Source organism: Drosophila mauritiana, chromosome 3L (assembly GCF_004382145.1).
Source record: "Drosophila mauritiana strain mau12 chromosome 3L, ASM438214v1, whole genome shotgun sequence".
NCBI lineage: Eukaryota > Metazoa > Arthropoda > Insecta > Diptera > Drosophilidae > Drosophila > Drosophila mauritiana.
The window spans coordinates 9,756,647-9,772,424 of record NC_046669.1 but is presented as its reverse complement, the minus strand read 5'-3'; the positions used below and the strand labels follow the sequence as shown (position 1 = coordinate 9,772,424).

Genomic DNA, 15,778 nt, shown 5'->3' with positions numbered 1-15,778 from the left:
GCTCTGCCCAAAAAGAAATATTCACGTAACGTTTCGTAAGCTCAGCTTTTTCGTAATGAAACCCACAAAGTTTCCTTCGTCTCTGCCATAACACCCAATTAATTTCAGCAGTATGCCATTATTCTGCAAAATGACATATCCATATCGCATCTAGCCCCAGCCATGTGTGTAAACTAAGCCCCAATTATTTACTACTATAAGCAAACTTTGATTAGCTATCGCTTACACTCCCCGTCGATGATTTATTTCGGCCGAAATTTTGTTAATTAAAACTCTTCACTTCACTGCGGGGAGAAGCATATTGATTTTCGCTGTTTGGATTGATGGGTGGTGCTACTGTCGATGACTTTATGGTCACGGCCATAACCACAGTTATGGTTATGGATTTGCGGTGAGATAAGCTGATAAACGATCCCATCTCGACCCCTTATAAATAGAAGTGGATAGTTCCGACACCGCGTAAATGAATCGGAAATGTCACCCAAGAAGTGTGAGCCGCCGCCCGAGGACTCGCTTGCCACCACTGAAAAGGCCACCTTTCTTCGTTTGGGCCACAAGAACCACTCCCAATGGACCGCGCTCGGATCAGCATCCTTCATCCTAATCTCTGGAGGAATGAGTTTGGCATGGGGAGCCGGATTCGCCGTTCACTCCGCCCATCGGGATCAACTCCTGCGGACCGTGCACATGCAAATCGCCTGGTATGCAACTGCCGTGCTTGGAGCCCTTTTTGGAGCATTTTATACTCACCGATTGCCACAGCAGCCCATTTATGTGAGTAGACCGGAGAAAAATATTTAAAGGGAACTTCTTAAGAATCTTTTGTTTATACATCAAGGTTGTATTGTAATATTTCAAAATTCCTGTAATAATGTTAAATAATTTTCTATAACTCAAGAAATAGTGAGTCAAATAGTGAATACCTTATAAATTTTATTTTTTAGTTAATATGAACACCCTTGCCATTGCAGATTTTTAGCTCCATCTTGGTTATTGCTTCCGGAATACTGTTCCTCGCTTGGCCAGAGTGTCCAGGTGCCATTATAGCCGCCCGGTATCTAGATGGATTGGCCAATGGTCTGGTATTTGTTCCCGCCCTAAGTACTGTGGGCGAGATTTCTGTGAACGAGATCCGTGGACTTTTGGCCTCCACGGTGGAGCAGCTCAGCTTCAACACCGGCATCCTGATGCAGCTGATCTACACGGCCGTGTGGCAGGTGGACTGGAACGTGGCCATTGTGGCGGATCAGGTGCATGGAGTGCTATCCATAGTCTACGGAGTTATAGCCCTTGCTTTGGCCTTTACCCTCTGTGTGGAGTCACCTGTCCACCTGTTGATGCGATCTAGTGAGCAAAGGGCGTTGGTTGCCCTGAGGCATCTTCAAAGACCTTATATGGTGACCAGTGAAATGCTACTGAGATTGGATGAACACAAACAATATGTGGCCGCCAACAGGGAAATGTGTTTAGGATCGAGTCTGCAGAAAGGGTATCCATCGGTCCTGAAGCTTCTGGCCCTTCGATTGTTGGGAGTCCTGTCCCTGAACTCCATCGTCTGCAGTGCTCTCTACGAAACCGGCAATCAGTTGGTTAGCTGCTTGTATGCATGGCCTTTTGTGGTTTTCGGGCTGCTCCGATGGGGCGGATGCTTCTTTGCTGTGCTCTTGATGGATACCACAGGCCGGAAGAAACCAACCCTTTTCGGAATCTTTTCCACCGGAGCCTTTGCCATTGCATATGCCAACTTATTTGGCCGAACACCTCACATGATCACCGCCTTGGTGATGCTCTTCAGTCTCCAATTCTTCGCGGGACTGGGACAATGTGCCTCTGCGGCTTACCTCACTGAAGGCTTTCCTCTGCGAATAAAACCACATATGGTGGCTGTAGTATACATAATGGAACAAGCCGCACGACTGCTCCTCTGCAGCTTTTTACCATCGATCGCTGAAATAACAGCATACTTTCACTCCCTGGGAGGACTTTCCATGGTGTGTTTTCTTCTCGGAATCTTCTGCCTGCCGGAAACTAGGCTAGTTACTTTGGCAGAAGCACAGCTCAAGTTTTCAAAGTGGTTCAACAAGGACTTTTAGGTATAAGTGGGCAGGGGGGAAATAAATGTTTATATATAACAAAAATAAAGAATGCATTTTCCCTTGTTTTAAACAGAAGGAATGATAAGCGCATTAAAGTAGTAGTAGTTTATGTAGTTATGATATAAGTGATGATAAGAAAGTTTTAATTAGGTTCGATAACGAGCAATTACTATTGGCACACCCGCTGAATGAGTTAGTTTAGTATTGATCATAAAAAGATCAATACAGACAAGTACATATCCGTGTGTCGAATAGCCTGGTCAAAACGTGGAAATTCCCGGAATACTTTATTGAAGCCCTGGCTAAACATCCTAATGAGGAAAATCGATTTTCTTTCTTTTCATAAAATAGAACCATTTAGTTCCGCTTTTTATGGAAATCTGGTCGGCAGTGTTGGACTTATTTGTCAGAAATAAAAAAGCCAAAAGATAATAATAAGATTTACTTATTCTGAATTCTACTCTCACAGTAATTGTGTTCCCTTTTGGCAACGATTGGAAACATCATAAAGATATGTTTCAAAACTACTGGCAGACGAAAACGCAATAATTTAAAATAAAAAACAACAAAGTGACCTTGACCTTGAGCCAGAGAAAACAATACATTTCGTAAGGTTTGCTTTACTTGGGACTCAGTAAAAGATATAATGATAAACAAAACAAATCACGCCGAAAATATACCATTTAATAACCTCTTTTTTCTTAATGACTTCCTTTTAATTATTGCCAATAAATAAAACCAACACAAAATTCGCAGAAACAATCAATATCAGCAAATACATATATGATATTAAATGACAAATATACATATGGCATTAGGTACTCAACAACATTGATAAATAAAGGATATAAAAAAATTATACCTCTTTCTGATCTTTACTTTATTAAAATTTGTAAACTTAAATTAATCCATGCTTTTTAAATAACAAATATTCTCTTAAAATTCTTATCTGAGCAATTAAATCACTTTTTAATAATTATATGGCGAGTATGAAAGGTATGAATCAGGCCTAATAACGGACTTTGGCGCGGATGATCAGTCATACCAACAGAAAAAGCAGGGGAATAACCGTTCTCCGTTACTTGAATTGCGTTGAATTCGAAAGGGTTGTGATCTGAAGAGAGTTTTATATACCACATATGTACATCATAAAGTATTATTCACAAACATTGCGATAATCGTCCTTATCGGGGACGCGTGTAGTAAGTTTTGAACCATTTACTGAAATAGATGCCGCCCCCTAGTGATAATGGGTTGAATCCGCACTTGATTATCAGTTGGGCAAGGCTCGATAGCAGCGCACATAAATATCATTTGGCCAGCCCCCGTATTAGCCAGTTTCAAATCGACCTCTATCGGAGCAGGTTGTCTTCGCAATAGAGTGAAATAGATACAAAGCGATCGGAAATGCAGAACGATAAGTTTGCCCCACCGCCGTTGGCCATGCAAAACGACAAGTACCCGCCGCCAATAGGCTTCTATCCTCCACAAGGACAGCCAGGATATCCACAACCATCTGCACAGCCAGGATATCCTCAGCCAGGGCAGCCGCAACACATCACACCGGCGGAGACATACGGACCACCACCACCGCCAATGCCCCCGCGGGATCCACACACCAGAGTGGATCCACCAGGAGGATGCTTTCAGCGCAACCAAAAGAACAAACCTCAATCCAATGCTGTGGGCGCAGGTGAGTTCAGTTCATTAGATCCATCAGCTTAGTCACCGACTGATGTGTTGACCACGGGGTTAATCTAATCTCTAGTGTTGGAAGTACGAATCTTTTTCCCAAGTAGATTATGATGACGATGACGTAAGTGCTAGTAGTCAAGCATTCGAATTTAATTATTTTAGTACCACGACACATTAATCGAACGGCATATACCAGTGATTTATGTTTCCATTAAAATCATTTGTGATTGAAAATACTTAACTAAAAAATAAAATGTTATAAGAAATAGTAGGGGCGTTTCGACCCGAAATAGTAAATAGGTACTTTCCAGCTCAAGATCAGAACCTGTCCGTATAAACGTGGAGATCTCGGGAAGATTCTATTTATTTATTTGAATTAAACAATTATGCAGACAGCTGATGAAAATTTGACAATAGAGATTAAAATTTGACACCAATCCTTTGACAGACCTAAATCTATATATTTGTTACTCTTTCAGCTGGTCTCATCTTTATCTCTGGAGGTATGAACATAGCGTGGGCGATTGGGTTCCGAGGACCAATCTATTACCAAACCAGCAAGCACAATTACATTGCCTGGTTCATAGGTGCAATTATTGGAGCTTTGGTAACGATGGCGCTGACCAACAAGGTGGCCAAAAAATATGTTCTGGTAAGCGAAGGAAGCCTGTTCGCAGTGTATGTTTTTATTGATCAATTCCTTTTACGCACAGCAATTTTCTTCAGTGTTGGTGACCATCGGTGGATTGGTTATTGCCTGCACCCACCATAATGGAGCTGGAACCACGGCAGCATGTTACCTAGATGGAATTGCAAATGGTCTGGTATTTGCCCCATTTATGGCCTTGGTCGGAGAGATCTCGGTTCCTTATATGAGGGGCATGGCCAGTGCCACCTTGGAGCAATTGTGCTTTGGAACCGGTATACTTCTTCAGATCATTTATGTGTCGAGTTGGACATATTCTTCGTATATGACATACAATGGTTTTACGTCCGAGAATATGAAAGGTGTGCTGAGCACAATCTACGGCGTTTTGGCCCTTATTATGGGCTCATTTTTTACCATCGAATCGCCGGTTCTGATGCTGGCCAACAACGAAGAACAGGCGGCCATTGACGCACTGCGTCGTCTACAAAAGCCTGCCGTGCTAACCGAGGAAACCTACGAGCTGCTGGCGGAGCACAAACGCTACTTGGCCTACAACAAGAACATGTCAAAGGGTGAAAGCATTTCCAAAGCGCTGCCCACCTTCATGAGACTTGCATACCTGCGCGCCCTGAATGCGATGAGCATCTCCAGCTTTGTGGTCATCACTTATTCCGTTTCGATCATAGTCTCCAATGAATTAGGAAATGCGAACGCCTTGTACATAGGATTCGCCTTTTGCCGTTGGTTGGGATCCCTAATCCCATCCTTTTTCATGGAGTCCTTGGGCCGAAAGAAGCCCGCGGTCTTTGGCCTGCTCGTAAGCTGCGGCTTGGCCTTTGTCGTGGGTTCACAGTACAATTTGTATACGTATATGAGCCATGTGATCGTCTTGATAATGATCTTCGAGCTCTTTGCGGGTATGGCCTTCTCTTCCAACTCGGCCTACCTGGCGGAGGCATATCCCATGGGAGTTAAGCAGCACTTTATCGGTTTTACTTTCATCACCGAAATATTTGTCTTCCTCATCATAAATGTCTGTGACTTCAATTTGGCTCAAGGATACAACTACTTCTACGTCATGGGAGCCATGTACCTGGCGGGAGTCATTCTCGGAGTCCTTACACTGCCGGAGACAAGGAGGATGACCTTGCAAGGTGCCCAGGAGCAGTTCAATAAATTCGTTAACTTCCGCTTTTAATGTTCAAAGGAATTATAGATTAATAAATCTGCTATTAAACTGCAAGAGGTCAAAGGCCTCTGTATTCCTCCACATAACGATACTCACTGTTTTTAATCATTCAGACTGGGGAATGACATAATAAAAAATAATTTAGTATAAATTATTTGGCGCTTCTTTTCTAGCTTTCCTATTTTTCAACCTAAGTCATAATGCTTTACAACAGCCATATAAAAAGTTATTATCTTAATACTACCGTATGATAAGGTGATGAGACATTCACGACATATTTTTGTGGGAAGGCCGATTCCAGCGTAATAAATTTAAAGCATATTAGCATTGGTAATAAAATAGCATTAACATTGGGAAGCACCCTAGAAACGTATAGAAAGCTGATTAAACTGTTCTTAAAAAAACCAAATCCTTTCAAGGTTCTTGTAGTGGCAATAAAACCAACGAGCACGCTTTGATACGACGCCCTGCTATTATCGCCATTTGCAGCTTATCAATAACGTATTGATTTAGTATTGACTAGGTGTCTTTCTATTTGAAGGGAATTTCCAACGAACTGGTATTTGCTCCTATATGACTACCATGTCGATGAGTGACTACCTCCGCACTTTATTATCAGTTGGGGAATTCTCGATCTTGTTGGAGAACTTGTGGTCTTTCTCTCTACCTCGGTGCCCAATAATAGTACTCGGTTAGTCGACGAATCAGATTTTAACCGACCTTTAAATATTGAGTCCTTGCAAGGACGAAGGAACCCATGTACTAAAAAATCTTTATTTCACCACAATTCGAATTTATTTTATTCAATAGAATATACGTTCCAAAAAATAATGGGGAATTCCCACCGGGAAGCACACTATCTCAAACAATGACTAAGTCTCTTGACCAAACGACTAATATCATCAGTTTGTATAAGCATTTTGATATTTAAAAAAAATATATTAAGAAGTATAAATTCATCGTTTAATATCATTTATTTCAATGCAAGGCACTAGCTGAAAATTTTATAAATATATTATATTATAAATTATTATACTTTTTATTTAATATCATTATAATATTTTGAAAGCCAACAATTTTTGACTCCCCCTTAAAGTTCAAATTATTTTTATTTTATCTTTATATAACATTATTTTAATATTATTTATAACTAATTAATTGGCGTTCAAATGGTTTTCCCACCTTTTAGAATTACTATCTTAACACTACCGTCTGAAGTGGCAATGAAATATTTACCAACTTTTTTCGAGGAAAGTGATTCAAATGAGCTAAGTCCGTGGGAGGCACCTTTTAGTGGTCAATAAAATGCACGACTATGCTTTGATAAGAGGCCCCGCTATTATCGCTGGCCATTTGCAGCTTATCAATAACGAAGTGATAAGCTGTGTACCACTCAATTATAATTTCGGTCCCATGGCAAATAGGTAATTCTACAGTTACAGACATTTCGTCAACCAGTTCGAAATTGGCCATTTACTGGAACGGTCGAACCACGAACAAAAAATGGGAAACGACAATTTTACACAACAGGATCCTCCGCCGATGGGTTTTGCAACTGCACCACCACAGCAGGGATATCCACAGCAAGGATATCCACATACTGCATTTTCCCAGACAGGATTTCCACAACCAGGATACCCCCAATCGAGATATCCTCAGCCGGGACATTCCTGGAATCCTCCGCCACCACAGTTTGGATTTTCAGGGCACCCACCGCCACCCCAACAAGGATATCCCCCACAGTTCTACGGTGCACCACCAGGATACGGATCACCACAAGCACCACTACCTTATAGTCCGCCCCAGCAAACCATCACGGTGAATAACAGTTGGTACAGTCGTAATCAGAAGAACAAGCCACAATCTAATGCTGTTGGTGCAGGTGAGTCAAAGAAATATAATTTTTGAAGTATGACAAAAAGGAATATTATATATATGTGTTGTAAATACCAAATTAAATATTGTTACCGTTTAATCTCCAGCGGGTCTCATTTTTGTCTCTGGCGGTATGAACATTGCGTGGAGCATTGGATTCAGTGGAGTAATCTACTATAAAACCACTGAGCATAATTTTGCAGCCTGGTTCATTGGTGGCATTATAGGAGCTGTGCTCAGCTGGTTTCTCATAAACAAAGTGGCCAAGAAGTATGTCTTGGTAAGTAATAATAATTAAATATAAAACACTTCAACAATTACTTCATTAACTAGACCATTGCAAACAGATCTTCAGTTCGATTCTGGTGATGATTGGCGGAATACTGACTGCCAGTACGAAGCATAATGGCGATGCCACGTTGGCGGCTTCCTATCTGGATGGAATCGCCAATGGACTGGTGTTTGCTCCATTCATGGCCTTGGCCGGAGAGGTCTCAGTGTCATATATGAGAGGAATGGTCTCAGCCAGCATCGAACAGATGTGCTTTGGACTGGGAATCTTCCTGCAGATCATCTACACCTCCTCGTGGAACTCAACGGCTTACCCTTCGTATAACTCCTTCTCGGCGGAGAATATGAAAGGAGTGCTGAGCATTATATATGGATTTTTGGCCCTGATTATTGGCTCACTGCTGTGCATCGAGTCTCCGGTAATCATGCTGGCCAAGAACAATGACGAACAGGGTGCTATTGACGCACTGAGACGACTCCAGAGGCCGTATACCTTGACCAACGAAACCTTCGAGCAGCTGGCGGAGCACAAGAAGTACTTGGCCCAGAACAAGGAACTTTCCATGGGTCAGAGCATCGGGCAGGCGCTGCCCACCTTCATCCGACTCGCTTTCCTTCGCGGTCTCAATGCCATGAGCATTTCCAAATTTGTCATGATCGGCTTTTTGTATTCACTTGCCAGTCCGTATGGATATGTATCGTATTCGGTGGGTTGGTTCATTGGATTCGGAATTTGCCGCTGGATGGGAAACTTTATAGCCACGTTCTGCATGGAGTCCTGTGGTCGCAAGAAGCCCACTCTTCTAGGACTCATCGTTTGCAGTGTCATGTCCTTTGTGGTGGCAGCCCAATTCAATATCTTTTCTTATAATACCGGCAACGTCATAATGTTATTGGTTTTTGAACTGTTTGCCGGTATCGCCTTTACAGCCACATCGCCTTACCTTTCGGAGGCCTTCCCGCTGGAAGTTAAGCAGCACTTCATATCCTTCACCTTCATTGTCGAGATGCTTGTCTTCATTGTGTTGACCATGATCAGATGGACCTTTACTGGCGGAGCCAACTACTTCTATGTCATGGGAGGACTCTATCTGTTTGGCTTCTTCTTTGGCCTCGTTTGCCTGCCGGAAACCAGAAGGACCACTTTGAGAGAGGCCCAGGATAAGTTCAGTAAATTCATCAGCATGGGTTTCTAGTTGGTGGAATACTTCTTTTACCGCTTTAGTCATTTCAAAGATAATAAATATTTATTGCAAAGCAAGCACTCCATGCGTTGAATTTCCCAATCGTATTTTTCTTCAGCTATTGATATCATTTACGAACTGTCAACAAAACAATTCTCGAATTGCTTCTTTCCCGTAAACTAATGAAAGAGAGTTTGGCCAACTAAAAGAGACTGAGAGTTGAAAGGCGAGAAACCGAAGGTAATGGTTGGCAATCGCCGTTTTACCTGCCAATGTGAACAAACAAACAAATCCCACAAAACACATGCTCATTTCCCAGGCGTTTGTATACTAAGAAGTCGTGATAGGGAAAAACTGGCTCTAAAAGATAGCGAAACCCGAAATATCAAAGCACCCACTTATCAATCTATACCCGATAAGATTAGTTGACCGCCGATAGATAAACCAGGGACCTGTTCAACACGCTCACCTACAAGAACCGAAACACGCGTCGTGTAGTCTTCACCGTGAGTTCGACCACAAAAGGTCCGATGCAGACCGAACGGCCATCTCCAGACGATGGATTCCACGTCGTACCCATCCATAGTGATGCGGAACAGCACATCCACAGGAACTCCGATCGCCAGCGGGAGCTGATCCTGCAGAACTCACAGACAAGTCCTTGCTGCAATCGGGATCTCCGCAATCAGCCGCAGGCTAATGCAGTTGGAGCTGGTAAGAGAAATGCCACTTCCGAGTATTTATAGTACTTCCCAGTAAAATGCAATTATATGTACTTTTTTTACTGTCATGACGTACAATAATACTCTTCAATGTTGATAAATTGTTATTTGGCAGTAATAAATCATAATATATCTACGAATTTCCCTATCATCCTATGTGTGAGGTAAATACGCGTCACATCATTTTGGATAGGTGAAGGTCCGAGTCAGAAATGATTCATTCTCTGTGTCAGCAATATTTATTTATTAGATTTATTAGATTGAAACTGATATTATCGGAGCGGAAGCCTGCCTATAAATGCCAAAAAAATGAGAGGTGTTCAGATAATTAACATTCATGTTTTCAGCAAAACATACACATTCAAACAGTTTCGTAAATTAAAAAGTATAACTTAGCTATTGTATTTAAAACAATTCGAAATTTTGTAGAAAAGGAAAGTGAACTTAAAAATTACGATAATAGAATTATGTGAGATATAACAGTGACAGTTTAAAATGTCATCCAGGTTGTCAAGAAACTTCTTATCTTTAGAAAACATTTTTAGAATCTTAACCGATAAGGCTATTTGGGTTCTGCATTTCAAATGTGTAAAATATGTTAATAATTAGTTTTTTTACAGCTGCCCTTATATTCCTGACCGGTGGAATTCACATAGCATGGAGCATTGGTTTTGATGGTGTGCTTGTCCAACTTGAAGTTACCAACCATGTTCAAATTTGCTGGTTTGTTGGGGCCATTATTGGTGCCCTGCTCGGTGGATTTTTTAGCAGATGGTTTCCCTACAAAACATTAATGGTAAGAAAAAAAGACTTATTTTCTATATATCGGCTTTTGTTTGAAAAATAATCACGACATATAATTTGCTTCAATATGTCCATATCACTAGAGATACACTTATGTAAATTAAAATCTTGTTTATCCCTTCAGGAGTTCTGTTCGCTGCTCACTATTACAGGTGGAATAGTGATGGCGGTGAACCGAATGGATTTGGACGCCCTGCTGGCAGGGAGATATATGAATGGATTGGCCAACGGACTGGCCATCGCACCCACTTTGGCCGTGGCAGGTGAACTGTCGGTATTCTACAAGAGGGGAACCCACACGTCTGCGGCGGAACAGTGGCCCACAACGATTGGCATCTTTGTGCAGATCGTGTGCAGCCATAGTTGGGATGTTCAGAGTGATTTTACGGAGGAGCAGTTCCAGGGAGTGCTCAGTGGAGTCCTGGGCTCCATAGCCCTGCTGCTCGCCTTCCTCCTATCCATCGAATCCCCGGTGGACCTGCTGAAGCAGGGCAATGAACAGGGTGCCATTCAAGCTTTGAGCAGGCTTCAAAGACCGAGAGCTGTGACTGCTGAGACCTACGACCAAGTGAGGGATCACCGCACCTATGTGGAACACCACAGATCAATGGGTTGGCGCCACGCCCTCCCCGCCCTCGTTCGCCTTTCGGTGCTAAGGGCGTTGTATGCACTCAGCTTGAGTATGATGGTGGCCTTTACATTGGCATGGACGAGCACGGAGGTGTACGGCGATAGTTCTGGTCCATATGTGCTCTTTGGATTCCTGCGACTGATGGGCAGCTTCACGACCTCCTTTGCCCTGGACTCCTTGGGCAGGAAGATTCCGCTGCTCCTGGGACTGGTCATTTCGGGAGGCCTGGCCTGTGGACTGGCCAGCAGATTCGCGGGAAGCCATCCACTAACATTCTCGGACAATCGGATGGCCCTGTGGCTGCTGCTCATCTACCAATTATTTGCTGGCATAGCCTTCGCGCCCAGCTCATCCTATCTCTCGGAGGCCTTCCCACGACGCTTCAAAAGGCCTTGCATTGCAATCTCCTATATTCTGGAGATGATTGTCCAGCTGCTCCTCTGCCAAGTGGATTTCGCAGCTATTGGCAGTGATAGCAGTTATGTGGCACTGTACTTCTTTATCCTGGGAGGCTTACTATTGGCAGGATTTCTCTTTAGTGTTTGGTACATGCCCGAAACGAAGGACACCACTCTCCTGCAAGCGCAATTTAAGTTCCAGGAATTCGTAATCCCACCAGCCTGAAAGTAGGCACCTCGAACCTAGCCAGTAAATAAGGGCATATACATATATACTCGTAAGATAACGCTAGCAAAATAAATCTGAAATCTTGTTAAGAAACCGTGGGAGTGTGACGTTGCCTTATCGGCGCTAAAGTGACTGACAGATTTGGTTAGCTATTTGCTGCACTCTTTTGTGCCGATCATCATAAAGCTAATGGTTATTATACTTATGGGGAACACCATGGTATAAACTTCACAGATAAGCAAGGCGAGCCAAAAGGTTTATTTCCAAACGGCAATTAAAGCGGTTCCCATACATCTCTGATAAGATTCCCGGCCTCATATATGTTTGCTGGACTTTATATAGATCAAATAAACCTTATTTAGAATGGGAACTAGTTCAAGTTTAAGGTGTACAAAAAGTAAAACGAATTAAAAATGTTAATCCGCAATTAATTAAATTTAATAAATATAATAATAATGTGCTATTTTATAGATGATTTTATTTATCATACGGATGATACTATTTCATCTTATAACAAAACTAGTATTTAAGGGCATAAAAATTAGTATTATTAATGAAAACTGTAGAATTTCTTTAAACTTAAAATGTTCATAACCCAACAACTAAAGTAACTAGCAATTGGCGCATCTCTAACAAATCAACTTTCGCTCTTTGCGTCAATAGTGTCCATAGGCTCATATACACACTCCTGGCTCATATACACACATGTGATTTTTTGCCTTCATACAAATTCAAATTTAATTAATTTATTTATATCCAGTAATCAGAGCGATAAGTGGGTTGGCAAAAGGTTTCGGCCCACTGTTATCTTATCGAAAGTGCTGGCCAAATCGAGGTGCTCGCTCAATAACCGCTCGATGCTCCTTCATTTATCAAGCGGCGTCTGAACAGTCGGTTAACTTGATTCGTAGCGTTCGCGAGTTGGCTGTCCGACAAGTGTGAGTTTTGCTTTTTTAGCCAAATATCAGTGTGACACAAAGTGCAAAAATAATGACATACTCAAGAAGACAAACAAGCCAGCAGCGGTTCCAATGAAAAAGTCTCGAGTAAACAACAATCAACAAATCAACTGGACAAATAATTAAAAAACGGAAACGTCGCCACAAATTGTTAAGCCCCTTGGCTTTTATTGCGTTACGCGTTGTTATTGTGATTAAGGTTAAAATGCCGATGCTGCCTACAATAGAGGAAGAGGCCAAGTTGTCCTGGATCCGGCTAATGTGGAAATACCGCCTTCAGTTCCAGTCCATGGCCTCTGGTAAAAGTGAAGAAAACCTTAGGGTATCCAGTTTTTTACCCTTCATTTTCAATCACCAACAGCGTCGATTGTTTTCGTGGGCTGTGGAATGCGTTTGGCCTGGTCAATTTTTGATACACCAGCTGGCAAATTCTTAAACAACCACAATACCCACAATCTGATGATGAGCTGGTTTATTGGAGCAGCCGTGGGTGCCCTTTTGGCAGCTCTATTCGTTCAGCGTGTCACCAAAAATGTGGCATATGTAAGTAGCTTTATAACTCACTATAAATCACAATCTACTGTGCGCTGCCAAGCGAAATCTCTACCTAGTTTTGCCCTTTTCCATGCCACCAATAATTGATTCTGCGGCCATTAGCACACTTAACCATTAGGGGCTTATCAATCCAATAAACTGATAACGCGATCAACCGCGTTCAACCTGCATTGGCCATTAAGTGGCGATAGTCACTGGGCGGTGAGCGAGGGCTGATCGATCGGTTGTTGGGATTTCCGAAGTGCTAAATCAGGTTACACAAAAAAATAATTATTCGCACTGATTTCGCATTGACAAAAATTGGAGTGGTAGAAAAATATTTGTTTTGGTATGAAGTTAACTGCTGATTATATGAAGGTTATATATAAAAAATCGATTCTAAGATTCACTATATAATTTTCTTTTTCTTTTATAAAAAATCTTATTAGTTTTCTGTTTAATATCGTTTTTATTTGACAGACCTCCAGTGGCTTCCTGATGATTATAGCTGGCATTCTGAATGTAGTTCTTCCCCAGCATTTTCTGGCCGCCTGCTACAGTAGCGTCAGTGTGGGCGCAGCCTATGGGCTAACCCAGATTCAGGCACTGGTCACTGGATCCGAGGTGGCTCACAAATCGATTCGAGGAATGCTCCTCAGCTGTGAGAAGATATTCCTGTGGCTGGGGGTCTGCATGCAGGTGTTCTACACTCGCGTGTGGCACAATTTGAGGCCACTGGATACGCAAGGATACGAGATGCACATTGATCAGTTGCATGGAATGGCGTTGGCTGGTCTGGGGCTGGGAGCTGTTATCCTGGCACTAGCTCATCGCCTGGAGTCACCAATACTTCTGCTGCATCAGGAACGAGATATGGCTGTGGGTGAGACCCTGAAGGCTCTACACGGACAATCCACCACCGAGTTGGTAAGATTGCGGGAAGACTGCAGGCAACTCCACAGCGCTCGAGATTGGGAGCGTTTTGTTGAGGAGCCGGAAGAATCGGTGGCCGATTGGAGAGTCTGGGCCCGACGTATCCTGCCCTTTTTCAAGGTCCTGCTACTCAGATGCTTTGCCACCCTGGCCGTGTCCTTGAGCTATAATCGAGCATTTATGGTCGTCAGTTGGCATGGCCTCGAATGCGATATGAACTGCATGTACTGGCTGGCATTCGCTGGCCTTATGGGCAGTGTCCTGGGAGCCTTCGTAGTGGATTGGCAGGGTCGCAGGAAACTGTGTTCCTTATCCCTTTTCCTGGCAGGCGTTGTCATCGTGATGGTGGGTGGAGTGTTCGATCACTTAGAATCTGTTAAGAGATCCTTCTATGACATTAATTTACTGGTCATTGCCCTTCTAATGCTGCTATTCGAAGTGATAGTAGCTGGGGGCGTGGCTGTGCCCGCCCTAGTCTACACAGCCGAGGCCTTTAGCATCGCTCACAAGGCAAGATGCTTAGCTGGCATCCTAATCCTAGAGCAATTGCTCCAGTTGGGTCTGCTTTTGGCCACCTTTGAGCACTACATCACCGTCTCTGTGTTCTTTTTCACGATCGGTGTCTTTAGTTTTATTGTCGGCTTGACCGTATTTATGTTTATGCCAGAAACCAGGCAACTGACACTCTACGAGTGCCTGTTGAAGTTCAAGAAAGTTCCCTAAAGCGCCGCCGTATCTCTGAGTGCTAAGTATCTGTTATCTGTACCTATCTGTTATCTATTTTTAAATACTATATATTCTATTCATTCGAGTGATTGCTCGTGTGCATATCATTATCTTTCATATACTTTCCCTTGACGTTCTGGTAACCTCATAGATTAAGTGAACATTTAAGCAAACTGTGTTTGTATCTAAAGAACAAATATTATTGTATCAAAAAAAATGGCATTTATACAAAACGAAAAAGAAGTTAATATCCGATAATTGTGAGTAGTCGTCTTAGTCATATGAAATCTTATAAATAATATTTATTTGAGGCAAAATATACTTTGCAGCTAACGAATTTATTTACATTTCTATAAGTTTTTCCAGCATTTAAAATAAACTTAGCATGTCTGGAAACAAAATTTGATCATTGTCTCTAATTTATTGGGTAGTAGTATTAATAATACTTATAGTAATGTTATTAATATATATTATACTTAAAATCAGAAATATTACCAATTTTATTTAAATGTTACTGAAAACGTTACTCTCAACATATTTTTTGGGTTAAACGTTAAAGTATCAGCCAAGAATTAGCATTTTTGACATTCTACAATGGATTTGGTATGGTTTGTTGCCAAGCTAAAGCTTTCACCTGTTGTAAACTGTTCCCACCAGCTTTTTGCCATAACTCCGGAAAAACTGTTACCATTATTGGCTTTCCAAAGCTTTTCGCATAGGCCAGGCCAAGAAAAAGCATTCGCATTCGCTGTTCTATGTAAACAAAGCGTTTTTACGATTTCCCTCGCCGGCAAGTGAAAGCTCTGTGGCTCATTCATAAAGGTTACCACAACTCCGTCTCATCCTTCCATGCTTCCTGGCAC

The 15,778-nt window shown here is 42.2% G+C and overlaps 6 protein-coding genes across 12 annotated transcripts in view; 5 read left to right on the top strand and 1 right to left on the bottom strand.

Annotated features, from left to right (window-relative positions):
• The window catches only part of LOC117141844 (kin of IRRE-like protein 2), a 223,601-nt gene that overhangs the window by 104,957 nt on the left and 102,866 nt on the right, over positions 1–15,778 (bottom strand). The gene's annotated exons all lie outside the window — the stretch shown is intronic.
• LOC117141841 lies at positions 475–2,093 on the top strand. The gene is made up of 2 exons (XM_033305501.1): positions 475–774; positions 972–2,093. Exons 1-2 carry the CDS (start codon positions 475–477, stop codon positions 2,091–2,093), a joined length of 1,422 nt encoding a protein of 473 aa, XP_033161392.1.
• On the top strand, positions 3,447–5,723 carry LOC117141838. The gene is made up of 3 exons (XM_033305498.1): positions 3,447–3,789; positions 4,271–4,443; positions 4,505–5,723. Exons 1-3 carry the CDS (start codon positions 3,504–3,506, stop codon positions 5,636–5,638), a joined length of 1,593 nt encoding a protein of 530 aa, XP_033161389.1. The 5' UTR covers positions 3,447–3,503; the 3' UTR covers positions 5,639–5,723.
• Positions 7,112–9,047, top strand: LOC117141837. Its single transcript, XM_033305497.1, has 3 exons — positions 7,112–7,511; positions 7,612–7,784; positions 7,852–9,047. Exons 1-3 carry the CDS (start codon positions 7,133–7,135, stop codon positions 8,989–8,991), a joined length of 1,692 nt encoding a protein of 563 aa, XP_033161388.1. The 5' UTR covers positions 7,112–7,132; the 3' UTR covers positions 8,992–9,047.
• On the top strand, positions 9,297–11,818 carry LOC117141839 (inositol transporter 1). The gene is made up of 3 exons (XM_033305499.1): positions 9,297–9,693; positions 10,322–10,497; positions 10,630–11,818. Exons 1-3 carry the CDS (start codon positions 9,510–9,512, stop codon positions 11,758–11,760), a joined length of 1,491 nt encoding a protein of 496 aa, XP_033161390.1. The 5' UTR covers positions 9,297–9,509; the 3' UTR covers positions 11,761–11,818.
• Positions 12,658–15,272, top strand: LOC117141840. The gene is made up of 3 exons (XM_033305500.1): positions 12,658–13,021; positions 13,084–13,265; positions 13,737–15,272. Exons 1-3 carry the CDS (start codon positions 12,928–12,930, stop codon positions 14,910–14,912), a joined length of 1,452 nt encoding a protein of 483 aa, XP_033161391.1. The 5' UTR covers positions 12,658–12,927; the 3' UTR covers positions 14,913–15,272.